We start from the raw sequence: 26,844 nt of genomic DNA, 5'->3' as shown, positions 1-26,844 counted from the left end.
ATGGTGACGTCACACGCCCAGAGGCTCGATATAGGCTATGACGTCAGCACCCCAGCCGCTGAGACGAGGAGCGGCAGGGAGCGAGAGAGAGACGCAGAGAGAGAGACGCAGTGAAGACATCCATCCATTCATTCTTGCATTCCGTTGATTGTTCTGCAGCAGTAGCAGCAGCAGTAGCAGCAGCGTTTCCCATCGACAACAGCAACCGTCGTCAGCGTCGGCACTACCACCAGCGTCATTGGTGTTTGCAGGCAAGCGTCGCGGGCGAATCGCATTGTGATTTAAAACATTCTGACGAGGTTGTGTGTGTGTGTGGGCTGAGAGAGAGAGAGAGAACGGCGATGATGCGGTTATATTTTATTTAACAAAAATACATGACCACGCTAATGAGTGTTGGTGATGATGGATTATTACTGTTGTCATGATTGTGATCCAGAGGAATTGTTGTGGTGTGAATGTCTCGCTGCCGCTTTGTGCTGAAGTGTGTGTGTGGGGGGGGGGGTACAAGGAAGGAGAGGGGCGAGAGAGAGGGGGGGGGCTGGGGGGCCCTCGGACGCCCCGCAGAATGGGGTGAATTATATTTTAACATATCACCACCACTATCATCTTGCATTGTTTAAATAATCGGTCGTGGTGGTTGGATGTAATGAGTGCAATTTGGATGTATACATTTAAAATAAAAAAAAACTCTTATGCCGAGATGAATATATTTGCAAAAGAGAGAACTGTAGTGAATTCACTTTGTTCATACTGTACATTCTTTTCTTCAATCGTTCATTATTGTTATCATCATCATCAGCTGTGGTTGGGTTGTAAGCTGCGCCTTGTTGCAATGTTATATTTAAACCTTGGGCTGGGATAGAACTTCGGCAAAGAGAATAGAGCCAATTCGTTTTTCGATTCACCACCATCACCACCGCCATCATCATCATCATCGTCTTGTATTGTTTCTGCTGACCCCTCTGAGCGATATGAAATCGGATGTCTTTCCTAAAAATATATATATTTTGCTAAGATATCCGTGCAAGCGAGAATAGTTTATTCCGCTATGCTCACAACATCACCATCGGAGCCGACCCCCGGCTACGGGGTGACCGTCCCGGGCCCTGCACTTTGGGGGGGGGGGGGGCACACGGTGGGTGGTTTGCTCCGAGCCCCGCACCCGCCCGATATGGACTGCCCTCGCCACCACCACCAACCACCATCACCACCACCAACCACCATCCTCACCACCACCAACCACCATCACCACCACCAACCACCATCACCACCACCAACCACCATCCTCACCACCACCACCAACCACCATCACCACCACCAACCACCATCACCACCACTAACCACCATCCTCACCACCACCAACCACCATCCTCACCACCACCAACCACCATCCTCACCACCACCACCAACCACCATCCTCTGCATTGCTGGTATCGTTGCTCACGATTCTCTCCGTGTGTAAAAGCGGTGGTCGGGTACCAAGGAGTGTGTGGGGGTGGCAGTGCACGTGGTGTGTAACACGCGTGCCTCTGCGCGAAGAAAAAACCTGGGGATCGATTCTCCAGTTTATTCTCCACACCACCCTCCACCTCTCCCCGCTCTGCGTGGGTTCCCTCCGGGTTCTCCGGTTCCGGTTTCCTCCTCCCATAGCTACATAAAACAACAACAATAACGACGTACAATGCGACACTGTGGTGTTGGCCAAGCATCCTCAATGTAGCAGGACCCTCCTGAAAAAGTCTTGAGAGAGAGCTTGTGGCTTTCCTGGGTAACTAACGTGTACTATTTCTGAATGAGAATTTACTGTTATGAATTATTTATTATTCATCTTGGGTTGATGTTCGTTGGGGAGAGGCTGTGAATACAACACCATCACCTCCATCATCCTCTTCATCGACTCTCTATCGCTTCTCCTGATTAGGCTAAGTGATGTGGGGTTCGCGGGGTGCATATTTGACGTCGGTGTTTTACACCCTCGGTTGAGATAGGTGGACGATCGAGTTTTCGGTGTCATTAAGTTATTGTGCAAATGCGTCAACATCACCACCACCACCACTAACAACAACAACCGCCATTCGGCACTAAGTGGCGGTGACGTCACCGCGGCGCTCGTGCCAGGCTAGGTGCACCTTTTGAGGCCACGTGAATTGTCGAACGCCCGCTGGCAGGAGGTCACGGGGCAGACTCGGCAGGTGCCACGGGTCGACTGAATGAGACGACTGGCCAATGCACCACCCGTGCCCCCTACTGCGTCACCACCACCATGCCATGATGATGGTCATGATTATTATTCATATTCTTAGCTCTTTCGGTAAAGTCACGTTGAAGGGAAACAATAAAATAATAAAATATATAATTTTTGCTTTAGATATATTTTATTATTTTATTGTTTCCCTTCAACGTGACTTTACCGAAAGAGCTAAGAATATGAATTACTGCAGTCACGAAAGCTTTAAGTCATGATTATTGTTTGAGCTAAGTGGCCAGTGAAATTAGATGTGTGTGTGTGTGAGATTAGTATCTTGTGCCGAAAGATCTATGCGAGATGATTGGCGTTAATGTTACCGTGGTAATACAATGAATGTGAAAGCGTCATCCGTAATCATCCTCGTGGTCCGTCGCTGAGATTTGCTTCCGGCGACTGTTGGGGGTTTGTGAGTGGCGATGTCACACCCAGCGCGCACAGTCGTGGCCTGTGTTGTAACCTCGCACTAATTTGTGTGTGTGTGTGCGTGTGTGCGTGCAAGATAGGCATGATTTAAAACGAAATTCGAAGCTTTCGTGACCGCAGGAATTACTCTTTGGTTCTTTGGGTAAAGTCGCGTAGCAAAAAATTAAATAATAGAATACGACGTTTCGATTGCAACGCAAGCAACCATCATCAGGTACAAATGAATGATAAAATAAACCTATATTCTTAGTTTTTTCGGTAAAGTCACGTTGAAGAGAATTTTTTTATTGTTTTATATATATTTTATTATTTTGTTGTTTCTCTTCAACGTGACTTTACCGAAAAAACTAAGAATATGAATTACTGCAGTCACGAAAGCTTTAAATCAAAAAATGAACCTAGTCAACTTGGCAATCTAATGCAATACAGCACAGAGAGTCGGCCAACACAACAGTCAACACCCCACCTGGTTGATTGCGTTCCTCCAAAGATTGCTCCTTGTCTCTGTTTTGTCTCTCTCAAATTTAACAATCTTTGGAGGAACGTAATCAACCAGGTGGGGTGTGGACTCTTGTGTTGGCCGACTCTCTGTGTTGTATTGCATTATATTTCTAAGTTTACCATGTTTGTTTTCTCATTCATTTGTACCCGATGATGGTTGCTTGAGTTGCAATCGAAACGTCGTATGCTATTTTTTTTCTACGTGACTTTACCGAAAGAACCAAAGAGAAAAATGATTAACTTTAGTTACGGTTCATACATCATCATCACCATCGTCATGAGCAAAGACAAAGACCCCCCCCGCCCCCGTATAGTCTTAACAGACTGCAGGGCCAAGTGCTGTTAGCGAGCAGCACCTATGAAGGCCGGCACGGTCTTCATAGGTGCATTGTGTGTGTCACTCACTATACTCGAGTTGGATTCCCGCTCACGGCCAACGCCAAGTGACGATTATCTGAACCGGTCCTGGGCCTCCGCTAGGTGGACTCGGCCTCAAACGAGTACCCGGTGCGGTGCTTAAAAGCATCGCCACTGGGGAGACAAAGGCGGCCGGGCGTGGTGCTTGCCCCCCACCCCCCCCCTCCTTGTGTGCCCGTGTCGGCCTTCATAGGTGGCACTCGCTAACGGCACTTGCCCCCAAAAGTCTTGAGTCTATACGCGGGACCTTTGTCTTTGGTTTAAAGCAGACATTTCACATTGACCTTTACCCTCCTGGACATTGCTGCTGCCGTCTCGCGCAAGGGTAGACGGTCATTTATATTCCCCCATTCGTGAACGCGTTGAATTGTCGTTGTTGTTATGCTTGTGCCCCACCACTGCCAACACATTAACAAGCAGTAGCCGTCACCAGATTGATTTTAAAAAAAATTAAATATCTGTGATGTGCGTGTGTGTCTTTGTGCGCAGGCCTCTGCGATAGAGATTGAGAGAGTTGTTGTGGTTGTTGAGAGAGAGCGAGTTAAGAGAGGAGGTGGAGGCGGCGAGGACTCGATCCGGTTGGCCATTATGAACCCGGCCGACTCGCCCGCTGTGCTCATCACGGACGCAGCGGGAGGGCGATCGTTCATCCGCGGGCGACTACTCGGCAAGGTGGGTCCATAGCATCGCCACCCTCCCCCCAGCTGCCAACAGCATCCCTACAGCGTCTCGATAGCAGCGGCTCGCCCGTATAGATACCTTGTTCGTAGCGTGTCCGTATCGGCATCTCGCGTGTACAGGGCAGCTGGTTCGTAGCATCTCCGTCGCATGCTATGGAGACGCTATGGAGACGCTATGCACCAGGTATTTCCGCGAGATGCTGTAAACTCCCAACTCCTAACCCTGTTGCCAACTCTGACCCCCTAAACCCTCGAACCTCATCCCCTAGCCCCAATTCTTCTCACCCCAATTCGTCTAAGCCCAACCTTGAGTTCCATCCCGTAGCCGGCACACCCGACCCGAACCCCGGAAGCCCTGATCCCCTAACGGGTGGGGGGCTTTGGGGTCATAGGGCAGAGCCGGAACTGCCGAGTGTCTGGGTTTCGAATCCGGGTCTCGCCTCCCGCCAGTGATTTTTTTTGAGAAGGTTCTCAAGTGCAGTGAGTTGATGGTCTCGGGTCCATTACCAATGACTGACGCAGGGACTCGTGGAGACCCCCCCACCACCCCCCCCCCCCCCCCCCCGAGGCTTGAACGGAGTGGTTCTTAGCGCGCTGCGCTATGAACACAGCAACCCGAGTTCCATTCCCGCTTGCAACAAACATCGGGCGACGAATATCCGAAGGGGGTCCTGGGCCTCCTCTATGTTGACTGGGCCTCTTCGATGCGGTTTGTGGACATTGGCACTAGGGAGACAAAGGCGGCCTGGCGTGGGTTTTTACCACCCCCTCGTCGTGCCTTGCCTCCGGGCCCTTCGCAGGTTGCTCCTCGCTAGCAGCACCTTGCCCCAGCAGCCTGTTGAAAGGCTACCTGGGGGATCTTTGTCTTTGTGTGTGTAGTGTTGCGGTTAGTGGTTAGTAAGGGGAGCGGTGGTGTAGCGGTTAGCGCGCTGCGCTACAAACCTGGCGACCCGGGTTCGATTCCCGCTCACAGTGAACACTGGTGACGATTATCTGAACCAGTCCTGGGCCCTCGCCTAGGTCGACTCGGCCTGAAATGAGTACCTGGTGCGGTGTGTAAACATCGCCGCTGTGGCGACAAAGGCGGCCGTGCGTGGTTGCTGGCCACCCCCCCACCCTCTCGTGCCTTCGTAGGCGCTCGCAAACAGCACTTGCTCCAACGGTCTGTTAAGGCTACACGACGGGGGCTGGGGGGTGGATCCTTTGCCTCTGTGTGAACGCAGGGCGGCTTTGCGCGGTGCTACGAGGCCACGGACACGGCCACGCATAAGGTTTACGCCATCAAGGTCATCCCGCACTCGCGCATCGCCAAGCCCTACCAGCGCGAAAAGGTGCGGTGAGCGTCGTCACTGTCGTCATCGTCACTCGTCGTCGTCGTTGACTGTCATCATCGTCACTGTCTCCGTCGTCGTCACTGTCTCCGTCGTCGTCACTGGTCATTGCATTCGTGATCATCACCTCCGTCGTATTCGTCGTTTTACCATTGCATCCTTAACGGGCTCGCCACCTTTTGTGTTCATGATCATTGATAATTATCGGTGGCAGAGGAAAGAGGTGTTTATTTCGCGCGTAGAGCCGATTTGAGCCAAGGCGATTCTCTCTCTCTCTCGAGGGCGTCCCGGCCTGCTGACAACAAATTCCGTCTGTGCGTGGAGGCCTCTTTGGCCAGCAGGCGTGGCGATCGAGAGCAGTTGCAGGGGCTGCGCCTTTACCGCTTTTGTTCGGAGCTGACCGTCGGCTGTCGGGGCCTCCAAGCGCCATAAAGCGTGGGGCCTGCGATAAATAAATAACCCCCCCCCCCCCAAAACTCTACTCTTTAAAATATTTCCCGTTTCCCCGATGTGCTTTGGGAAAGCGGTTTAAGAGGACTCTCTCTTACTCGCACGATCGAGCTTCATTTATAGTTACTCCTTAGACGGGAGGTGGGGGGGGGTTACACTGGACAATTATGTAACTCTTGTTAATGACATCTAAAGGACCAGGGGCCGATTACAGATGCACTGGAAAACCACGGAGAGCCACGCTGAAAATAAATCCCCATCCCCCCCACCGTTTCCTTGCCTCCGCCGTCTCCTGCCCCCCCCCACCGTCTCCCCCCCCCCACCCCCCCGTCTCCTGCCCCCCCCCACTGTCTCCCCCCTCCCCCCCCCCCCCCCCATCGTTGTGGCAACCGGTTTGGCGGCGACTGTCCACGGAGATCACGGAAACGCGCGCACGACGAGTGAATGCGAATCCGGGAAGGGAAGGAAGGGAAGGACGGGGGGGTGGGGGGGGCGGGATGGAATCTGGACGGGAGGTCCCCCCACGCGAACAAAACGTGCCAGTTACTACCGTACACGTTTACAATTTGAGTACGACGTTTCGCTGGCGATTACAACCAACTTTATCCTGGGTGGGTGAGTGAGTGTATGCGTTTTAGTGGGTGAGTGAGTGTATGCGTTTAGTGGGTGAGCGAGTGTATGCGCGAGTGGGTGAGCGAGTGTATGCGTTTAGTGGGTGAGCGAGTGGGTGAGCGAGTGTATGCGCAAGTGGGTGAGCGAGTGTGTGCGTTTAGTGGGTGAGCGAGTGGGTGAGCGAGTGTATGCGCAAGTGGGTGAGCGAGTGTGTGCGTTTAGTGGGTGAGCGAGTGTATGAGCGAGTGTATGCGCGAGTGGGTGGGCGAGTGTATGCGCGAGTGGGTGACTGACTAATTGGTGGTCCAGGTCGAGCGCGAGGTGGAGCTGCACGGTACGCTGCGTCACCCCCACGTCGTCCGCTTCCACTGCCACTTCCAGGACGCGGAGAATGTCTACCTCCTGCTGGAGCACTGCAGCCGGCGGGTGAGCAGCACTGCCCGACAACTATCACCAAACCCACCACGACTAGCACCAAACCCACCACGACTAGCACCAAACCCACCGTGACTAGCACCAAACCCACCACGACTAGCACCAAACCCACCACGACTAGCACCAAACCCACCACGACTAGCACCAAACCCACCACGACTAGCACCAAACCCACCGTGACTAGCACCAAACCCACCACAACTAGCACCAAACCCACCGTGACTATCACCAAACCCACCACAACTAGCACCAAACCCACCACAACTAGCACCAAATCCACCACAACTAGCACCAAACCCACCGTGACTAGCACCAAACCCACCGTGACTAGCACCAAACCCACCGTGACTAGCACCAAACCCACCGTGACTAGCACCAAACCCACCGTCGCCAGCACCAAAGCCGGTGCGTGCAGGGCCTCCGCCGTGTCGATCCACGTGGCGCCGATCCCCAGGTTCCCAGCTACGAGCAAGCGCCACTCCCGACCCCCCCCCCCCCCTCCCTGTAACCTCCCTCGGGCCCCTTGCTGGGAGGGAGCCCCCAGGATTCCCCACCACAGTCCTAGGAATGGGGTGGAGTGGCGGTCGGGGGGAGGGGGAGGGTGGTGAGAGGGAGGGAGGGGAGCCGGCGGTGGTGTTGTTGAAAGGGTGAAGTGCAGTGTGGGTATCTTGGGGGGGGGGGGGTGTGAGGGATCGGGGGGGGGGAATTTTCCACCGGGCTCGTGGGGGGAGCACCACTCGCGGCACGACCACCGTGCTTATTCCTCGCGGCTCTGGCGGCTCGAGGTGGGGGGCGGGGGGGGGAGCTGCCGACACCGGTCTCTGACAAAGATCCCCCCCCCCCCCCCGTAGCCTCACCAGACTGTTGGGGCAAGTTAGCAGCACTTGCTGCCAACGCACACGAGGGGGTGGGTGTCCAGCGCCTCGCCCGACCGCCTTTGTCTCCCCGGTGCCGATGTTTACACACCGCACCAGGTAGTCATATAGCGCTGTGGGATGCAATTGGCATGAACTGCGCTCTATTAAATAAAAACAAATATTTGAGGCTGAGTCGACCTAGGGGCGCGCGGAGGGGGAGGGGGGGGGGAGGCCCAGGACCGGTTCAGTTAATCGTAGTCGGTAGTCGTGAGCGGGAATCGATGTCGGGTCGCCGGGTTCGTAGCGGCCCTCCCGGTTGGTCTCCGTCCTGCAACGGCGATCGCCGCCGGCGTGAGTTACCGACGTGCGAGCAAAACCCCAAAACAACAACAACAACGGCCATGATCCATGAAGTGCCAGTACAACATAGGCCCCCGGGGCACGTGGCGAGAGTGGGCGGGTGTCGGTGGCCCGTACCACCACCCAGGGCTGCTTGTTGCTGGGGTTGTAGCGTACGGGGTGGAAAGCCAAGAACGGGCGAGCGATTTGTTCACCGTCTCCTCTACTTTGCATTCCTGTCGTGTTTTTGCGTTTTTGTTGTTGTTGTGACGTTCTGAACCCGTGCCCCCACTAGACATCTGTGGGGGCCAAAAAAAAAAAAGCTTCATAGCTCCATCGGATCGCTCCGGTATGAAAAGATTCTGATTCTGATCCGTTGTAAAAATTCGCGGGTCGAATCTGGCGGGCCGCCCCGGTTATTACTCTCGTGCATATTGACCGTAGAGAGAGAGGGAGAAACCCCCCCCCCTCCCCCCACTTCTTCGCACGCCAGACTCTCAGCGCTTAACTGCAGAGTTGAGCAGCAGTTCAGCCCCCCCCTCCCCCCCCCTCATCGCATCCTCTCTTGCGATCGCGACCACCCCCACAGATCACGCAGAGCGACCGCGTGAGAGAACTCCCCTTCGATCGACGTGGCCGGTTCTCTCTGCTGGGGCGAGTCCGCCGATGACGTGACTTGGGCCCTTGTCACGTCGTCTCTACGGGAGATATCGCGAACCCCCCCACTCCCCCCCCCCCCCACGTGTTACGGGGACCGGGCGGGGGTGGCCGGGCAAAGCCGTTGGTAGGGCGTGATGCTCGCACCGCGTCGGTTACCAAACCTCCGTCGTGGAATCCCCGTCGTCCTCGTGATACAAACCCCCTCCGGTCGCTCCCATCCCTCCCCCGGTGCAGTCGCTGGCCCACGTGATCAAGGCGCGGAAGTTCCTCACCGAGCCCGAGGTGCGCTACTTCCTGCAGCAGATCGTGGCGGGGCTCAAGTACCTCCACGCATGCGGAGTCGTGCACCGTGACATCAAGCTGGGTACCCAGCCACTCTCACCACCCACTCCAACCACCCTCTCAATCCACTCACACCACCCACTCCAATCACCCTCTCAATCCACTCTCACCATCCACCCACTCCAACCACCCTCTCAATCCACTCTCACCACCCACTCCAACCACCCTCTCAATCCACTCGCACCACCCACTCCAACCACCCTCTCAAGCCACTCTCACCACCCACTCCAACCACCCTCTCAATCCACTCTCACCACCCACTCCAACCACCCTCTCAATCCACTCTCACCACCCACTCCAACCACCCTCTCAATCCACTCTCACCACCCACTCCAACCACCCTCTCAATCCACTCACACCACCCACTCCAACCACCCTCTCAATCCACTCACACCACCCACTCCAACCACCCTCTCAATCCACTCTCACCACCCACTCCAACCACCCTCTCAATCCACTCTCACCACCCACTCCAACCACCATCTCAATCCACTCACACCACCCACTCCAACCACCCTCTCAATCCACTCACACCATCCACCCACTCCAACCACCCTCTCAAGCCACTCTCACCACCCACTCCAACCACCCTCTCAATCCACTCACACCACCCACTCCAACTACCCTCTCAATCCACTCACACCACCCACTCCAACCACCCTCTCAATCCACTCACACCACCCACTCCAACCACCCTCTCAATCCACTCACACCACCCACTCCAACCACCCTCTCAATACACTCTCACCACCCACTCCAACCACCCTCTCAATCCACTCTCACCACCCACTCCCACCACACACTCCAACCCACCCTCTCCACCCACTCACCACCCAGCCACTCTCACCACCCACTCCACACACACACAAAAAAAACAAAGATCCCCCGTATAGCCTTCACAGATTGTTGGGCCAAGTGCTGTTAGCGAGCGGCACCTATGAAAGCCGGCACGGCACACGAGGGGGTGGGTGGCCAGCATCCACGCTCGGCCGCCTTTGTCTCCCCAGTGGCGATGTTTACTGCACACCGCACTAGGTACTCATTTGAGGCTGAAGCGGGGGCAGGGATATTCGCGTGTGTACTTACGGGGGGGGGGGGGGGGGGGGCGGTGGCGCAACGGTTAGCACACTGCGCTATGAACCCGCCCCGTGGCCTGCACGTGTCCGCACGCGTGCCAGTGTGGACCGTGCGACCGTTGTTCATCTCGGCAGGGAATTTCTTCATCACGGAGCGGATGCAGCTGAAGATCGGAGACTTTGGGCTCGCGATGAGGCTCGGCGAGGGAGTGGAACAGAAGAGGTGCCAGACACCCCCCCCCCCCCCCCACGCTTCACTCGCACCCCGTCCCTGACCGTGTGTCTCTATGGGTCTCTGTTTATCTATAGGTCTCTGTTGATTAGCATGGTTGGCTACGTACGGTGCACAATAAGTTCTACATACATTTCTATCGATGGTCTCTATGGGTCTCTATCAATATCGATGATTTCCATGGTTTTGGGTGGCCTGGCCATATTCGCACCACTGGCTGTGTCGTTAATTTCCCCTTCGTTTCGGTGGTAGTAGTGGTGGCGTTGACAGCGGCGAGATGTTAACTACCTCGCCTGATGTACAGGAGGTCGTGGGTTTGATCCCGACCCTGACGCCTGCTGTATATTTGGAGTTTGCGTGTCTCTATCATCATCATCACGGTGGCTAGGAGATGTTAACTACCTCGCCTGGCACACAGGAGGTCGTGGGTTTCATCCCGACCCTGTGATGCCTGCTGCTGCTGTATATTTGGAGTTTGCATGGATTCTTCTCCGGGTCCTCCAGTTTCTCCCTCCTCGTTTAGAATCGACGTCACGCGTTTCAGAGTTTACTTGGCTGCTCATTGTTTTTTTCGGTAAAGTCACGTATGTAGAAATACAATAAAATTATATTAAAATAAATCACGAAGTTTCGACCGCAACACAAGCGATCTTCATCAGGTGTTAAAAACAAATAGGTGACATCAACGCAGCACATAGAGAGCGTTAAACTGCACGAAAAAAAAACCACTGAGTAGTTTATGCAGTCACGAAAGCTTTAATTCTTTATTTGGCTGCTTTAAATTTCCACACGATGACGAGGAGCCACTTTAGCTGAGCTGTCATTTGTGATGGCCAGGTCGCTTGTGAAAGAAGAGCCGCATAGCTCGTCGTGGGCCTTGCCTGGTAAAATAAAGTAGAACCAGTTTAGTTTTTGACAGCGTGCAGCTCGGACACGGTTTACGGTACCACCGGTGTCAGCGAGGTGCAGAAGCGTTTTGTGGCCTCTGCCTCGGAGCCTCGTCGCGCCACGCGGCCTCGTGCGCACCTACGTTGTCGTCGTTGTCATCATCGTTGTCGTTGTCGTCATCATTGTCGTCGTTGTCGTCATCATTGTCGTAATCGTTGTCGTCATCGTCAACGTCGTCGTCGTGAACATCGTCGTCGTCTGTTGCAGGACGATCTGCGGGACTCCCAACTACCTCGCTCCGGAAGTTCTCAACAAGCAGGGCCACGGGCGCGAGGCCGACGTGTGGGCGTTTGGCTGCATTGTGTACGGCAACGCACGTGGCACACACGCACGTGGCACACACGCACGTGGCACACGCACGCACGTGGCACACGTGACGTAGGTGCACGTGGCACACGCACGTGACGTACACGCACGTGGCACATGCGTGACGAATGCCGCGAGCGGAACCTTTAGCCCTTGCCCTGCTTGGCCCCCACCAATCCGAGCCAGATTCGGATGTCGCAGCCAGTCGAAAAACCAGCCGTACCGTGCTGACTCGGCTCTGATGTGCCAGGTGGGACTGGGGGGGGGGGGGGGTGGATTGAAAGTGGTATTAGGCCCTCGGTGGGGGGAACATATTTTTCCCATCCCTGCCGTAAATGTACGCAGTCGTCTGTTGTTGTAGCGATAAGTCGATGGACATTAACGGTCCGCGTTCTCTGGTTGGCCAGGTTTTAAAGCGGTGGTTGCAAGTCTCGGGCAGCGAGTCATCGGCAGGCGATGTTGAGCCCTTGCGGTCAATGGTGGCAAGCGGTGGTGCCGTGCCCCTTGTCCAAATCCCAGCGTGGCCTGGCTTAATTTAACCTCGACAAACATTCGCCCGTGGCTTGAACCTTGAACTCCCAACGGCTGACCCCGCCGCCGCGCCCCACTCTCCGTGACGAGCGGCCGCGCCCGCGACGAATTCTGACGGCGGTCGTGCCTCGAATTCTGCGTTCACCACAACCCCTCGCCCCCCCCTCCCCAATACCCACAATGTGCCCCCCCCTCCCCGTTGCCCCGCTCCCACAGCTACACACTGCTGGTGGGGCGCCCCCCGTTTCACGCGGGCGAGCTGCGCGACACGTACCGGAGCATCCGCGAGGCGCGCTACCCTCTGCCCGCGACGCTGGGGCACTCGGCGCGCTCGCTGCTCGGAGGCCTGCTGCGGCTGGCGCCCGGCGAGAGGCTGGGCCTCGACGGAGCCCTGCAGCACCCCTTCTTTACACAGGTGGCGAAGGGTTCCACCCAGCACCCACCCACCCTCCACCCACCCACCCACCACCACCCCTTCTTTACACAGGTGGCGAAGGGTTCCACCCAGCACCCACCCACCCACCCACCACCACCCACCCACCCACCACCACCCCTTCTTTACACAGGTGGCGAAGGGTTCCACCCAGCACCCACCCACCCACCCACCACCACCCACCCACCCACCACCACCCCTTCTTTACACAGGTGGCAAAGGGTTCCACCCAGCACCCCACCACCCACCCACCACCAACCCTTCTTTACACAGGTGGCGAAGGGTTCCACCCACCACCCACCCACCACCACCCCTTCTTTACACAGGTGGCAAAGGGTTCCACCCACCACCCTCCACCCACCACCCACCCACCCACCACCACCCACCCACCACCACCCCTTCTTTACACAGGTGGCGAAGGGTTCCACCCAGCACCCTCCACCCACCCACCCACCCACCACCCACACACCACCCACACACCACCCACCCACCACACACCCACCACACACCCACCACCACCCCTTCTTTACACAGGTGGCGAAGGGTTCCACCCACCACCCTCCACCCACCACCACCCACCCACCCACCACCACCCCCTATAGCCTTCGGCGGACTGTTAGGGGGCAAGCGCTGATGGCGAGCACCCAAACGAATTCCGGCACTGCGAACGATGGGGGTTGTGGTCGGCAACCACGCCCGGGGCCGCCTTTGTCTCTCCAGCGATGACATTTCACACACGGCACCCCGGGTGCTCGTGTAAGGCGGCGTGGATGTGTTCCGGATGCGTTACGTGGGTGGGTGGGGTGGGTGGGGTGGGGTGGGTGGGGTGGGTGGGGTGGGTGGGGTGGGTGGGGTGGGGGGGAGCAAAGATCCCCCGGGTAGCCTTAACAAGCTTTTGGGGCAAGTGCTGCTGGCGAGGGAGCACTTAACGAAGGCCGGCACGGCACACGAGGTGGTTGGGTGGTGGCCACCACCACCACCGCCCCCCCCTTTGTCGTCTCCCCAGTGCCGATGTTTGACGCCCACCGCGCCAGGCGTTGAATCGACCTCGGGGGGGTGGTGGGGGGGGATGCCCAGGGGGACTTGGGCGCCGGTTGCCGCGGGCGACGCGAGGTCCGACTCCCGCCGGGTCCCTGGAGCAGCGCCGCCAAACCGCTCCCCCCCCCCTCCCCCCCCCCACTCCCCCCCCCCCCCACTCCCCCCCCCCCCCCCCCGCTGGCGGACGCACGGACGGGAGACGGCTTCGCCTGTTTGCTCGTTAGCGCCTCGTCAGTCGCTAACAGTGGCCCTCCACGTGCGTCACTTGGTGTGGGAGGGTGGGAGGGTGGGGGAGGGTGGTGGGGGGGGGAGGGTGGTGGGGGGGTGGTGGGGGGGGAATTGCCTTTTCTCACCGAGAGGGGGGGGATCCCGTTTCATCACGCGGGGGTCTCCCCTGCCAAGGGGTGGTGGTGGTTTTGAGGGGGGCGTGCCGCCGGCAAACCAAACGCGGCCCCCCGTGCCCAGGACATCCCGTGCCAGATCCGGTGACTGCTGCGGGTTTTCATAACCCAGGTCGCCTCCCCCCACCCCCTACCTTCACCCACGCGGCGCTTCACGCTTCTGTCCTTTTGTGGGCAACCGGGCAGCAGTGGTGGCCACGCTGCTGCTGCTGCACACTGCTGCTGCTGCACTATGCTGCTGCTGGTGCTGCACACTGCTGCTGAACGCTGCTGCTGCACACTGCTGCTGAGCGCTGCTGCTGCTGCACGCTGCTGCTGCTGCTGCACACTGCTGCTGCTGCACACTGCTGCTGCTGCACGCTGCTGCACACTGCTGCTGCACACTGCTGCTGCACGCTGCTGCACGCTGCTGCTGCTGCACGCTGCTGCTGCTGCGCTCTGCTGCTGCACGCTGCTGCTGCACACTGCTGCCTGTAGTCCTCCAGCACTGTGGAGGCAGCAGCAGGGGTTGGTGGATCACCACGCACCGATGGGTTGGTGGGGGTGTACGAGCAAGAGCCAGAACTCCCGGCTCGCCAGGAGAATCCGTCGCAGGGAAAACAAAAAGTGGAACTCCACCTCGTTCGCTCCTCCTCGCGTTTCCTCCCGCTCGTTAGCGTTTCGCTAATTGGTCTGAAACGTTTTTTTAAAGAGCCACGCCGCCCACGTGGTGACCGTTCCCGCGCTCTCTTCTCTTCCTACCCCCCCCCCCCCCCCCCCAGGGCTTCACGCCGGAGCGACTGTCCAGCAGCTGCTGCTACTGCCCCCCCGACTTCCCGCAGGAGCTGAGCCCCCCGCGGGCGCTGCTGGTGCGGGCGCGGGACCTCATCTTCGGCAGCGGTGGCAGCAGCGGCCGGGGCGACAAAGCGAGCCGCGACACGGCCCCCGCCGGTCGGTGTCACCGCAGAGTGGGGGAGGGGGGGGTGGGTGGAGGGGGGGCGCTGGGGTGGGATGTGGTGGGGGGGGGGAGGAGGTGCTGGAGGAAGTGGGGGGATGGGGCGTGGTGAGCGGTGGTTGTGGAGGGTTATAGGTGGTGATGTGTCTTGCAGTAACAGAGTTTTGGGGGGGTAGTGCAAGAGCCCATTATTTGGGGGGGGGGGGAGGGGGTATGTATAACAATAGAAGCCGTGCTCCAGCCACTGCTGGATGATCGGAGGGGCCTGACGTGTTCGTGGTTGGGGGGGGGGGGGGGTGGGGGACGACGTTCCACCAGCTGGGAGATGAGGAGTGGCGTCGTTGGCCGGGGCCGCCGCCGCCGCCGCCGCTGCTGCATCACACGGCGGCCGCTGGAGATGACGACGCTTTTGCGGTGGGATGGGGCCGGGGGGAGGGGTGGGCCGGCGAGGGGGGGGGGAGAGGCTTTTATACAGCAGTGGATAGATCACGGCCCTTATCGATGCGCGATGTTGCTGCCCCGAGACGTGAGCACGTGGTCACGCTGCTCCCCACCCCCCCCCCCCCCCCCCGCCGTGCAGATGTAAAGCAGCAGGACGAGTCCTTCTCCGAGGAGCTGGCGAGGAGAACGGCGCTGCTGCTGCGCGTCAAGGAGGTGAGGGATGAGCGGGGGGGGGGGTGAGCGAAGGAGGGGGGGGGTGGATGCGTCAGGTGATGAGGTGGATGGCCTCGGTGAGCATGGGGCTGGGTTGTTGAGTGCACAAGGTGGGGTGAGTGGATGAGTAGGTCAGCTTAAAAGAACCATACCCCTAGGGACCTTTTTGCCAGAATCCAAAATGATGAATAATAAGAATAGATTTTTACCCTTTCTGGCTGTAAAAGAGGTGTTAGGATGTTCAAACACCAACTAAAAACACCAAGTCTTCATTTGCCGCACGTACCCATGCCATGTTTATTTGCGTGTTCTGCCACAAGCACTGTGTGGTGTGGTTAATGCAGACTTTTGATGCCTTGTGAAAAGGTTTCAGTTTGGTGTTTTAACATCTTAACACGTGTTTTATTGCCAGAAAGGGCTTCAACGTGTGCATACGAGAATAGGTTTTCCCGTTTTTTTTCTGGCAACAAAACAGCTGCGTTAAGATGTTTAAAACACCAAACTGAAACCTTTTTTTACAAGGAATCACGTCACTGCATTAATCACAATACTTGTGGTCAGAATGCAAAAAAAAAGGTGCTCTGATAATATGATGCATTGTCTTTGAAACTGACTGGTCCACACCAGAGACGGTGCATCATCAGAGTTTTTACGTTTGCATTCTTTGTTTGACTAAAGGGGAAAACCATATTCTCGTATTTTTTGTTTGATAATAAACGCATGCATATGTTTCACCAATATAAAAAAAAAAACATTTTAAATCATTCATTGACTTGGGGGTGTTTCTGCACTTAATTTTGACCTCTGGAAGTCCCAACTCTGATGAGCGAGACATCGAGTTTGACCCGCATCGGCGGCGAACGTGATCGTCACGTGGCCACGCACGCGCACACGCGCGGGTGGTTTAGTGCTGCCCCCTGCTGTGGGCAGCCCGGAACGTCGCCCTTGAAGAAGGGGATCGATCTCGGCGGGAGCTCTGTGACCTCCGCTTCTAGGTGGGGGGCGGGGGGGGGAGGGGGGCCGGGCTTCCCCCCCCCGCCCCACAGAACTTTCTGAGATTTTTCACCCCCTTTTCCTCGTTCCGAGACAGTTTGCAAGATGCAGGGGGCGGGGGGTTGTGGTTGTTGTCGGGTCTTCCCGTTCGCCGCTGGGAATCTCGGAGCGTGCGGCTCGGCGTGAATTTGAATAAGATTGTGTAAGCAAATTTATTTATTTTATTTAGCGCCCCTGTTTTTTTTTTAAAGACGACGTTACTCCCCGCGGAGAACTCGAAGCGGCACAAACCGCCCGCGCTCTACGATAGCCGGCGCCGACGCTGTGCCAGGCGCCCTCCAGCTGAGCAAGCCTTTTGCTTCCGATGCCGCTCCGAATCGAACGACTGTGATTGGAGCGGAACCGGAGGGGGAAAGGTGATGGGGCGCGCGTGCCCGCACGTCGTCGGAACGTGAGGAAGGGTTCACCGATCGTTGGGTCGTTCGTGACGCCGATTTTTAGACTTCCGCGATTAACGGCGTCGGCGCGGTTATAATTTGCGCGGTTACTATTCCCCCCCCCCCACCGCCGCCGCCCCCGCGGTTAGGACGACACCGGGAGCAAGAAACCGCCGCTGTCGCCGGTCCCCACGTGGCTGCAGTGGAAGTGCCGCGCTCGACGCCGCGACTCGTGGGTGCGCGATGCCCCGGGCTTGCCGCAGCAATCCGGCACGGCCACCGCCACCTCGCCACGATCCGCCGCCGCCGCCGCCGCCGCCACAACAGACTCCCCAACCGCCGCCTCTCCACCGCGCGGCGGCGCCACCACCGCTGCCACCACCGCTGCCACCACCGCTGCCGCCACCGCTGCCACCACCACCGCTGCCACCACCACCGCTGCCGCCACCGCTGCCACCACCGCTGCCACCACCACCGCTGCCACCACCACCACGCCACCGTGGGCAAGCGCGAGCCAAGCGGGCGCCACCACGCCGACGACGCCGCCGCTGCCGCCGCCCCCTGGCACCGTGAGGATTCTGAGCGCGGCCGCGCCCCCCTCCACGGACTCGATAGGTGAGGAGGCTGGGGGCGGGGTCGGGGGGCTGGGGGGGTCGGGGGGCTGGGGGCTGCGGGGTGCTGGGGGTGGGGGTCGGGGTGCTGGGGGCGGGGTCGGGGGGGGGTCAGTGTATTTACACACGGGAGGCCCTTGGGCTCGCAAAGAAAAACAGTGGGGGGATAATTTACATTCTAAAGGCAGCCTGGGTCATAGGCGAATGATAAAAGGAAGGCCTAGAGCCTAGACTCACACAGGGGCAGGAGGTCGACAGCATGGACAGCGGAAGGGGGGGGGGGGGTAAGGAAATGAGTTCGAGACAGTGGGCGCAGCACAGGAGGAGGAGTGACCTCCCCACTGAGCTCCGAGTCAACTCTGGGTTTGATTTTCTCTGTGCATCGAAATTTTGTTCTCTGGGTTTATCTTGCACATGCGTAGAGTTTATGGGCGCTCGCGTGTGTGTGTGTGTGTTGCTCGCTCGGAGCCGGGTCTGGGCCTCCCCTACGTCTGCTCGGCCTCATTTGAGTACCCGGTGACAAAGGCGGCCGGGTGTGGTGATGGCCCAACCACCCCCTCGTGTGCTGTGCCGGCCTTCATAGGTGCTCGCTTAACAGCACTTGGCCCAACAGTCTGTTAAGGCTACAGTCTGTTAAGGCTACATGGGGGGGGGTCTTTGTTTTTGCACACTGGGTGGTAACGTTGGTGCTGAAAAAACTCCGTTACCAACCCGGTGACACGAGTTCAATTCCCAGCCGGTACTTTTTGTAAAATAGAAATTTCTCTCTATATATAAAATATATACACACACACGAATAAATAAAAAAAATACGCGGGTATTTCTAATATAAATATATATTTATGCATATGTTCAAATATTGTCATTATTCATGTAGTTGTATATATATATTTAACATTCCCAGATTTCATGGGAAATGACACACTGCTGAGCATCACCAACACCTTCCTGGAGCTGCTCAACCAGTGCCTGGAGTCCACGCAGATGGGTACGGTGCGTGTACCCTCTGCGGGGTTGCTCATGGCTGTGGTTGCTCATTTTGCTTGGCCACTGCTGGTGTGCTCGCTGCCGTTGCTCGTTGTCACTTGTTGCCCGCTGGTTGCTCGCCCTGCGGGTTGCTCCGTCGCGGATGATCGCGGTCGCTCTCTGCCGTCGCTCGCCCCGGTTCGTAGGCTTTGCTCGTTGTTGCTCGACCCCCCCCGCCCCCTGTTGCTCCGTCGCACTTGCTCTCTGCTGTCGCTTGTCACGGTTAGTTGCCGTTGCTCACCGCAGTTGCTCCGTCGCGCGGTTGCTCAGTGCCGCGCTGGGAGGAGGTGGCCGCGGCCGCGGCACCGCCGGGCGCCGAATCTCCGCCGCTGCTCTGGGCCGTCAAGTGGATCGACTACTCCAACAAGTACGGCTTCGGCTACCAGCTGTCGGACCGCAGCGTCGCCGTCCTCTTCAACGACGCCACGCACCTCCGCCAGCTGCACGACCGCCGGTGCAGCACCACCACCAGCAGCACCTACAGCACCACCACCAGCACCTACAGCACCACCAGCAGCAGCACCTACAGCACCACCAGCAGCACCTACAGCACCACCTACAGCACCTACAGCAGCACCTACAGCACCACCACCAGCACCACCAGCAGCACCTACAGCACCACCACCACCACCAGCAGCACCTACAGCACCACCACCAGCAGCACCTACAGCACCACCACCAGCAGCACCTACAGCACCACCACCAGCAGCACCTACAGCACCACCAGCACCAGCACCTACAGCACCACCACCAGCACCTACAGCACCACCAGCACCTACAGCACCACCACCAGCACCTACAGCACCACCACCATCAATCCTACAGCACCACCATCAATCCTACATCACCAGCACCTACAGCACCACCAGCACCTACAGCACCACCACCATCAATCCTACATCACCACCTCCACGACCACCACCATTCAATTTTGACTGAATTTGCGACCTCTGCTCGAGTGACCCCCGTGGTCTCGGCGTGACCCCCGTGGTCTCGGCGTGACCCCCGTGGTCTCGGCGTGACCCCCGTGGTCTCGGCGTGACCCTGTGGTCTCGGCGTGACCCTGTGGCCTGGGCGTGACCCTGTGGCCTGGGCGTGACCCTCGTGGCCTGGGCGTGACCCCCGTGGCCTGCGCGTGACCCCCGTGGCCTGCGCGTGACCCCCGTGCTTGCAGGACGATCCACGCGTGCGTGCGAGGGCGGCTCAGCGTGCTGCTGGAGCCCCCTGGCCCGGACGTCGCGGCACCGCTGTCGACGCACGCCAGCGTCCTGCGCTACCTCGCACGCTACATGCAGGACAACCTGGTGGAGGTGCGAGATTGTGTCTGTCCACTCCTGTGCGTCTGTCTACCCGTGTGCGCCCACCCGTCGCGGTTGCTCCGTGTCGTCTACCCCCTTGTGTGCGTACGTGTGTGTGTGCGTACGTGTGTGTGTGTGTGCGTCTACCTCTGTGTGTGCGTGCGTGCGTGTGTGTGTGTGTCTGCCTCTGTGTGGGCGTACCCGTGTGTGTGTGTGTCTGCCTCTGTGTGTGCGTACCCGTGTGTGTGTGTGTCTGCGTGCTGTGGGGAGTGGAAGGGCAACGGTTGGCGCGCTGCGCTACAAACCCGGCGACCCGAGTTTGATTCCCGCTCACGGCCAACGCCGGTGACGATGATCTCAATTGGTCCTGGGTCCTCCCCGAGGTCGACTCGGCCTCAAACGAGCACCGAGTGTGGCGTGCAGTAAACATCGCCACTGGGGAGACAAAGGCGGACGAGCGTGGTGCCGGCCACCCACCCCCTCGTGTGCCCACAGTGCCGGCTTTGGCAGGCGCTGCTCGTTGCTCGCGGCACTTCCCCCTCACGGTCCATCTAAGGCTGTCTTCGCTGTCCAGGGTGCTGACCTCCCGTCTCCCCCGAGCGAGCCCTCGGACGGCCCGGAGCCGGTGCTGCTCAAGTGGAAGAAGACCGACTCCGCCATCCTGCTGCTGTTCAGCCACCACGTCCTGCAGGTGGGAGGGTAGCCCGCCCCCCCCCACCCCCCCCCCCCCCCGAACCTACAAGACCTGCCCAGCAAGGTGACAGTACAGCAAGTCGGTTGGCAGAGCCGGCTGGAGTAGCCGATGATTGATTGCAGGGGGTTTTCTTTCGAGCACCAAGCTAAAACTAAAACTATATTTATGTTATCAGGCAGGGTCCCCACTGGGCTATGTAGCTCTCTTTCGGAAGCAACCTGGCCACAAATGGATAGCTTGACGATGACGCGGCTTACCACGTGGACGTTTACAGCAGCCGAAATATTCTGAACGCCGCGTTTTTAAATCTGCACTCGAGGCACTCTGAGGTGCTGTCCGGTTGCCCTGCGTGAAAAGTGCCGGATTATCCTAGTAGCAAAAGTATCGTATGCTAGGGGCCCCACACTTTCACAGGCCCCGCGCTAAATGCTTTCAAGCTATCAATTCCGGTTCGGCGATTCTGCACTTGCTCTATGACTATAGTACTATAACGCCTTCGACTTTTATGAACGACTGGGTGTTAAAGGTTAGCGATTTGTCGTATTATCTGGCTGTATAGCAAATTAAAAAATACAATTCATTTACTATGCAAGTGAAAAATGGGTGTTCATATGTTTTAGAGTTTTTTTAAGGGCCCCTTTATAACATATGCTACAGGCGCCCCCCCCCCCCCAACCTAAACTAACTCGCTATTCCTACGAAGGTTTACAACGACCAGTACAGTATTCACGATTCATAATTGGTTTCCTTTCGGTTTGGGTGTGCTGTGTATTAATGCCAGATTTCATTTTTGAAATGTATATTACATTTTTTTTAATCAAAGCAATGTTGCGGGGCCCGATTTTACATCACACACATTGTCAACAAAAGCCAAAACCGGGTTATAAAAAGCATGGGGGGGGGTAGATGGGGAACAGGCTCCCTGCCCCCCAAACCATCTGGGGACCAACCAAAAGGCGAGAGGGCGAGACATTAAAAAAAAAAAGATGACAACCCTCTACCGCCAACCAGCGACCAGAAACGATTTGTCGCGTGAAGAGCGAATGGAGGGTGGTGAGTGTGGGTGCAATGGCCCTAACTCTACATTACATGCAACTGGACATCTGTGGAGCAAAAAATAGCTTCACAGCTCATCGGATTCCTCGGTTATAAATACATCTTCTGATTTTCTATAATAGAGTTTTTTTGGTAAATATATAAATGTGTCGCTAAAACTCGCCACCACCCGACAACTATAACATGCCAATTCGTGACGAGTGTTCTGCTTACATGACAACCCTTACTAGTTGTCCATGTCGGGTGGTGGCGGGTTTTAACGACACTTAGATATTTACGCGATCTATCCCAACAAAAAACCCTCTTATGGATGATATTGGTCGCGAAACCCGACGTGTTAAACATCCTGATTTTCTGCGTGCATCTTTTTGTGCCCTTCTCACCCCCCCACCACTACCCCCGCCCCCCTCCCCTATGACAGGTGAACTTCTTTGGCGACCACACGAAGGTGATGCTGAGTCGGCACGCGGGCGACCGGTGGCTCCTGACGTTCGTGAACGAGGAGCGTGCCGTGACGACGCGCCCGCTCGACTCGCTGCACGCGCACGGAGTCTCTCCCGCGCTGCGCTATCGCCTGCAGGTTGCTCGCAAACTCCTGCGGTAGCCACTTCGCCCGCCCATCTGCCTCGTGTCCTTGAGTGTGCGCCTGTTGGCCCGAGGCTGGCTCGCTCGCTCAAGTGATTTATCGGTGGTCACCGATTCCTGGATTCGTTTTGGAACGGTGTTCAATTTGGTCGTCAGTCCACTCGGCCACCATCGTTCAGCGACTGGATTAAGTCGTTATTGAAACGTTCATTGGCGTATTCATCAATTTTCTTTTGTGCCCATATTCGATTTGGTCGATTTTACCAATTTATTTATCAGCCAATTAATAATTTGTTTACTTGTCACGATGCTCCAGTAGCCAACACCAGATTGACGGCTGTCAGCCATCTCGTTGCCCAATTGATACGTTCCGCGACCGATTCACTCGTTCATTGATGCATTTTTTGTCCATTGATTTTGAATTTCGCATATCCATTCGTTCAGCGCCTTCATTGAGCGACTCGTCAATGTATCCGCTTACCGACTTATCCGTTCGTTCCCTGCGCGTAGATTTAAAAAAATCGTTTCTTCCGCTGGCCCGCTTATGACCGTTAATCCTGAGATTCGTTTTGTTTACGAATTATTCAAAGTGATATGCAAATGAGGGCCAGTTCCCTCGGTGGATGCTGCCGAGGACGGGGGGGGTGAGTGCGAGTCGCGTGATCTGTACCTCCCAGCGGAGCACCAGCTACTAGACGCTAGCATAGCAAGTAGGTTGGTAAACTAACTCCGCTTGTGGAGCTTTTCAGTGCAATCCCTGCACCAGAAATGCCCAGCTTCCCTCCCACACTTTTTTTTTAAAATAACACAAATATAACTTGACGAACATCATCCCCCATGGCGGGGTGGGGGGAACATTCTCTTGCAAAGGAGTCTTGAGATTCCCGAAAGGTTCCTGCCTTGCGTAGATACGACTTACAGTAGTTGCAGTTAACTTAAAAGCCAAAACAAATGCATTATTGTCAACACTATTTGTTATCACGTGCGGTATTAGATTATCCGGGCCAGTTTTGTTACAATTATTAAACTACACCGCAGGATTGTGGAAGGTGGTGGTGGTGGTGGTGGCGGCTTGGGGGGAGGCCTTAATCTTGCAGTGAATTGGCCATGACTATCGATGATGGTCATTTGAAAACTAATGCGAAAATAAATTTTAATTATATCTCGCAACCTAAACCAGCAGATCAATTGGAAGTGTGGCCGTCCCTCGCTCCAGCCCAGCCAGCCAGCCAAACTTGTAAGCCCTTTTAAAAGTTTCCTGTGATGGCAAATGCCTGTTGTAGGCCGTGTTCTCACAATGCATTGCGTGTTGTGCAAGGGGCGGGGGAGGGAGTCTGCAGCCATGTGGATGACTGTTGAAGTTGAATCTAATCGATTCATAGACTTGGGCTGCTCACGTTGACAACTCTTTAATCGAAGTTGTTTTAAACTTTGATTTAGAGAAGAAGGCCTCCTTTTGTGGCCTAGTCACGGCAAAGTCTGTTTGTACCAAACCTAGGGCCAACGCCAATTTTTTCACGCAGTAGCCATCAAGTTGAACACAAAATAGTCTGGGAGGTCGTGTAGGTAACCATTTTTCAAGATGTTGCACTTTGTTAAATGTCCTTTGGGTCTAAACGGGTCTTTTTTTTACACTTGATGATGAGAACCCTGTTACTGAAGGAGTTGTAGGCCTCAGGTGAAGCCTGTGTTGGAGGAGGGGGGGAGGGGGATAGTCTCCTGTGACTGCGGGGGGCTCTCTCCTTAGGGGGGCTGCCCACCTGTCCCTGGTTTTCCCAAGATTGTCCTCTTGTCGAGGTGGTCACACTGTTGTCCTTTTTTTTCTGCATCTGGTGACTCTTCCCGGGACATTAAAACGGCCTGGTTTTTGTCAGTTGTGCGACATCAACAACAACAATCCACCACTCAAGGCAACGCATTCACCTGTCGATCTCTCCCCTCGTTCCAGGTATTCGCACGGCATCCTTCCTCGTGCAATGTCCCGGATTTTCGTGACCTCAGGGTGGCAAAATCCAACCCTCCCCACCCCCCCCCCCCTTAGCTTCTTTCCCCCCTCCAACTGTCCCAAGCAGCCTTACAGACCCTTAGGCCTGCGTTTTAGGTTTGAATCCTCTCGTCCGTGCGAGTTCCCAACCTCCACCGTGTATCGTTTCGCCCGATCGCTGTTCTCCTCCAGAAGAAAGGCCCCTCGGGACTTGTCGCCTTTTTTAAAAAATGTCTGCCGTTTTGTCTTGTAACTCCGCCAGCGCGCTTGTGTTGACGTGCACGGCCCCCCACCCCGAACGCCACGACTCGCGCTCGGCAACGTTCTGAGGCCAAGCGGTGTCGACGGCAAAGCAAACGTCGCCAGCAACGCAAGAGCACCGTCTGCGACCTGGAAATTTGGGTGGCTGGAAAAGGAATAGGGGGGGGGGCGGGGGGGGCAGACAGAGTTTCCCGGTTCTTTCATTCATTAATTCAATCACGAATCTTTTCGGTCTGTTTATTCACCACCCGGTAACTCGGTCAATGTAAGCTCTGCTTGTTGGAGAGCAAAATCTCTCGCTCTCTATGAAGGGCGGCTTTGCCTCTCCACGTGACCTCTGTCCGCGATCTGATTTCGACGTCGGCTCATCCCAAACTCTGTCACCGCCCAGGGAGGAGCGTGCGAGATGATGAGATTTGTCCGGACGTTTCCGGCGCCGACTGTGCCCCCACCCCCCATCCGTGAACCTTAGGGGACCCTGAGTTCCGTCGGTAGATTTTGTGGCGGCGGCAAGCGGCGGGGTGGGGGGGGTTCCTGTTGTGTGTGTGTGTGCCCTGCGTTGTAACGCAACACGCCCTTCCCGCGTGTTGGCGATTTGTGCACTAACCACTCCTTTGCGTGCCTTGTGTGGTTTGGGGGGGGGTCCAGTGTCTCCTTCACCCTTTGTGATGACGCGGTTGAAACGGTGGGGTGGGGGGAGGGGCAGACAGCGATGGCGCAGCGTTTGGGCGCACGTGCGCTACGTACCCGCTGTGGCGTCAGGGGCTGTGACGTCAGGGGCTGTGTGACGTTACGGGCCTAATGATCCTCAGCCCACCCCACCCCCGTACACCTATTGCATGGCTGTTCAGTGCATATCCTAATGGCCTTGTTTTTTTTAATACTAATGAAGGTCAACCTCAAGCAATGTTTACAGGGGCTGTGGAGCCCAACATTAGTGGCCCAGGCCCGCAGAGTATTTATTTGATAGGCGTGCGTGTCTGTGTGTTAGGCCGGAGCAGTGCTTGGCGCACTGCGCTACGAAACCCGGCGAGTTCAATTCTTGCTCACGGCCAACACCCGGTGATGGATTAGCTGAACCGGTACTGGTCCTCCCCTAGGTCGACTCCGCCTCAAATGAGTGCGGTGTGTAAACTTCGCCACCTGGGGGAGACAAAGGCGGTCGGGCGTGGTGCTGGCCACCCCACCCCCTCGTGCGCCGTGCAGGCCTTCGTAGGTGATGCTCGCGAAACAGCACTTGCCCCAAACAGTCTGTTAATGCTTGCTGTGGGGGATCTTTGTCGTTCGTGTCTTCCTGGAACACGAGTTTCTATCCCCGCTCTGTTCCGAAGGTCGGCGGTGAAAATATTTGGAACGGATTCATCCGCCTCCTCCTCCTCCTGTAGGTCGACTCTGCCTTAACCGGAGTTTTCCTGCACGGGCTCCGGTGTGTGAGCGCGTGGTAACGGTGAGAACTGGGGGAAGACAAAGGTTGACCGGTGGCGTGTGGTACCGGCCATGCCACCAGCCTCTGGGGCGCCGTGCCGGCTTCTATCGGTGCTCACTGACAACACTTTGCCCACAACCCCCCCCCCCCCCCAAATCGGTCGGGGGGTGGGGGGTGTGTATCTTTTGTCGTTTAAACAATATTATTACGGTTAAGTATGGGTTTACAGATGTGTGATTCTAGGGGTTTGGATGAAGCACTTTATTGCAAATGTGGCGTTAAGGTGACCTTTCGCCGACTTTTTGCCGACCTTTTGCCGACCTTTTGCCGACCTTTTGCCGACCTTTCGTCGACCTTTCTCCGACCGTGGATTTCCGGGCAGTCTCGTGCACCCGAACTCCGGTGTAATTTCGACAACAAAAACAATTGGCGACAAAAGTGCGTAAAATGTTTTTTTTTCCTTCGCGTGCGCGTAATTTATTTGCTTTTCGGGAATTTTATTTAATGCTGGGTGGGTGGGGAAGGGGGTGGGGGGGAGAGATTGTTTTTTTAAACACCAAAATGAAAACGTGCTGTGATTTTTTTAAGTGGTTGAAATAAAGGGGGTGCGTCTTTTCTTATCATA

General features: G+C 56.6%; 1 protein-coding gene across 2 annotated transcripts; it reads left to right on the top strand.

Moving 5' to 3' along the window:
- On the top strand, positions 1-26,844 carry LOC116951895 (serine/threonine-protein kinase PLK3). Of its 2 annotated transcripts, XR_012946863.1 has the most exons (17): positions 1-251; positions 4,079-4,261; positions 5,493-5,600; positions 6,972-7,088; positions 9,188-9,317; positions 10,507-10,594; positions 11,759-11,854; positions 12,605-12,803; positions 15,022-15,190; positions 15,775-15,848; positions 17,428-17,893; positions 18,794-18,877; positions 19,186-19,369; positions 20,090-20,225; positions 20,788-20,904; positions 22,385-25,226; positions 25,266-26,844. XR_012946863.1 is itself a non-coding variant. In XM_032970723.2 (16 exons), exons 2-16 carry the CDS (start codon positions 4,178-4,180, stop codon positions 22,565-22,567), a joined length of 2,235 nt encoding a protein of 744 aa, XP_032826614.1. In that variant the 5' UTR covers positions 1-251; positions 4,079-4,177; the 3' UTR covers positions 22,568-26,844. The 2 variants fall into 2 exon arrangements, 1 of the variants encoding a protein (XP_032826614.1); XM_032970723.2 differs by having other exon boundaries at positions 22,385-26,844.

Source organism: Petromyzon marinus, chromosome 44, assembly GCF_048934315.1.
Source record: "Petromyzon marinus isolate PM22_M1 ecotype Great Lakes invasive population chromosome 44, UKy_Petmar_22M1.pri1.0, whole genome shotgun sequence".
NCBI lineage: Eukaryota > Metazoa > Chordata > Hyperoartia > Petromyzontiformes > Petromyzontidae > Petromyzon > Petromyzon marinus.
The sequence above is the reverse complement of the archived record's forward strand: the minus strand, read 5'-3'. Positions and strand labels throughout refer to the sequence as shown.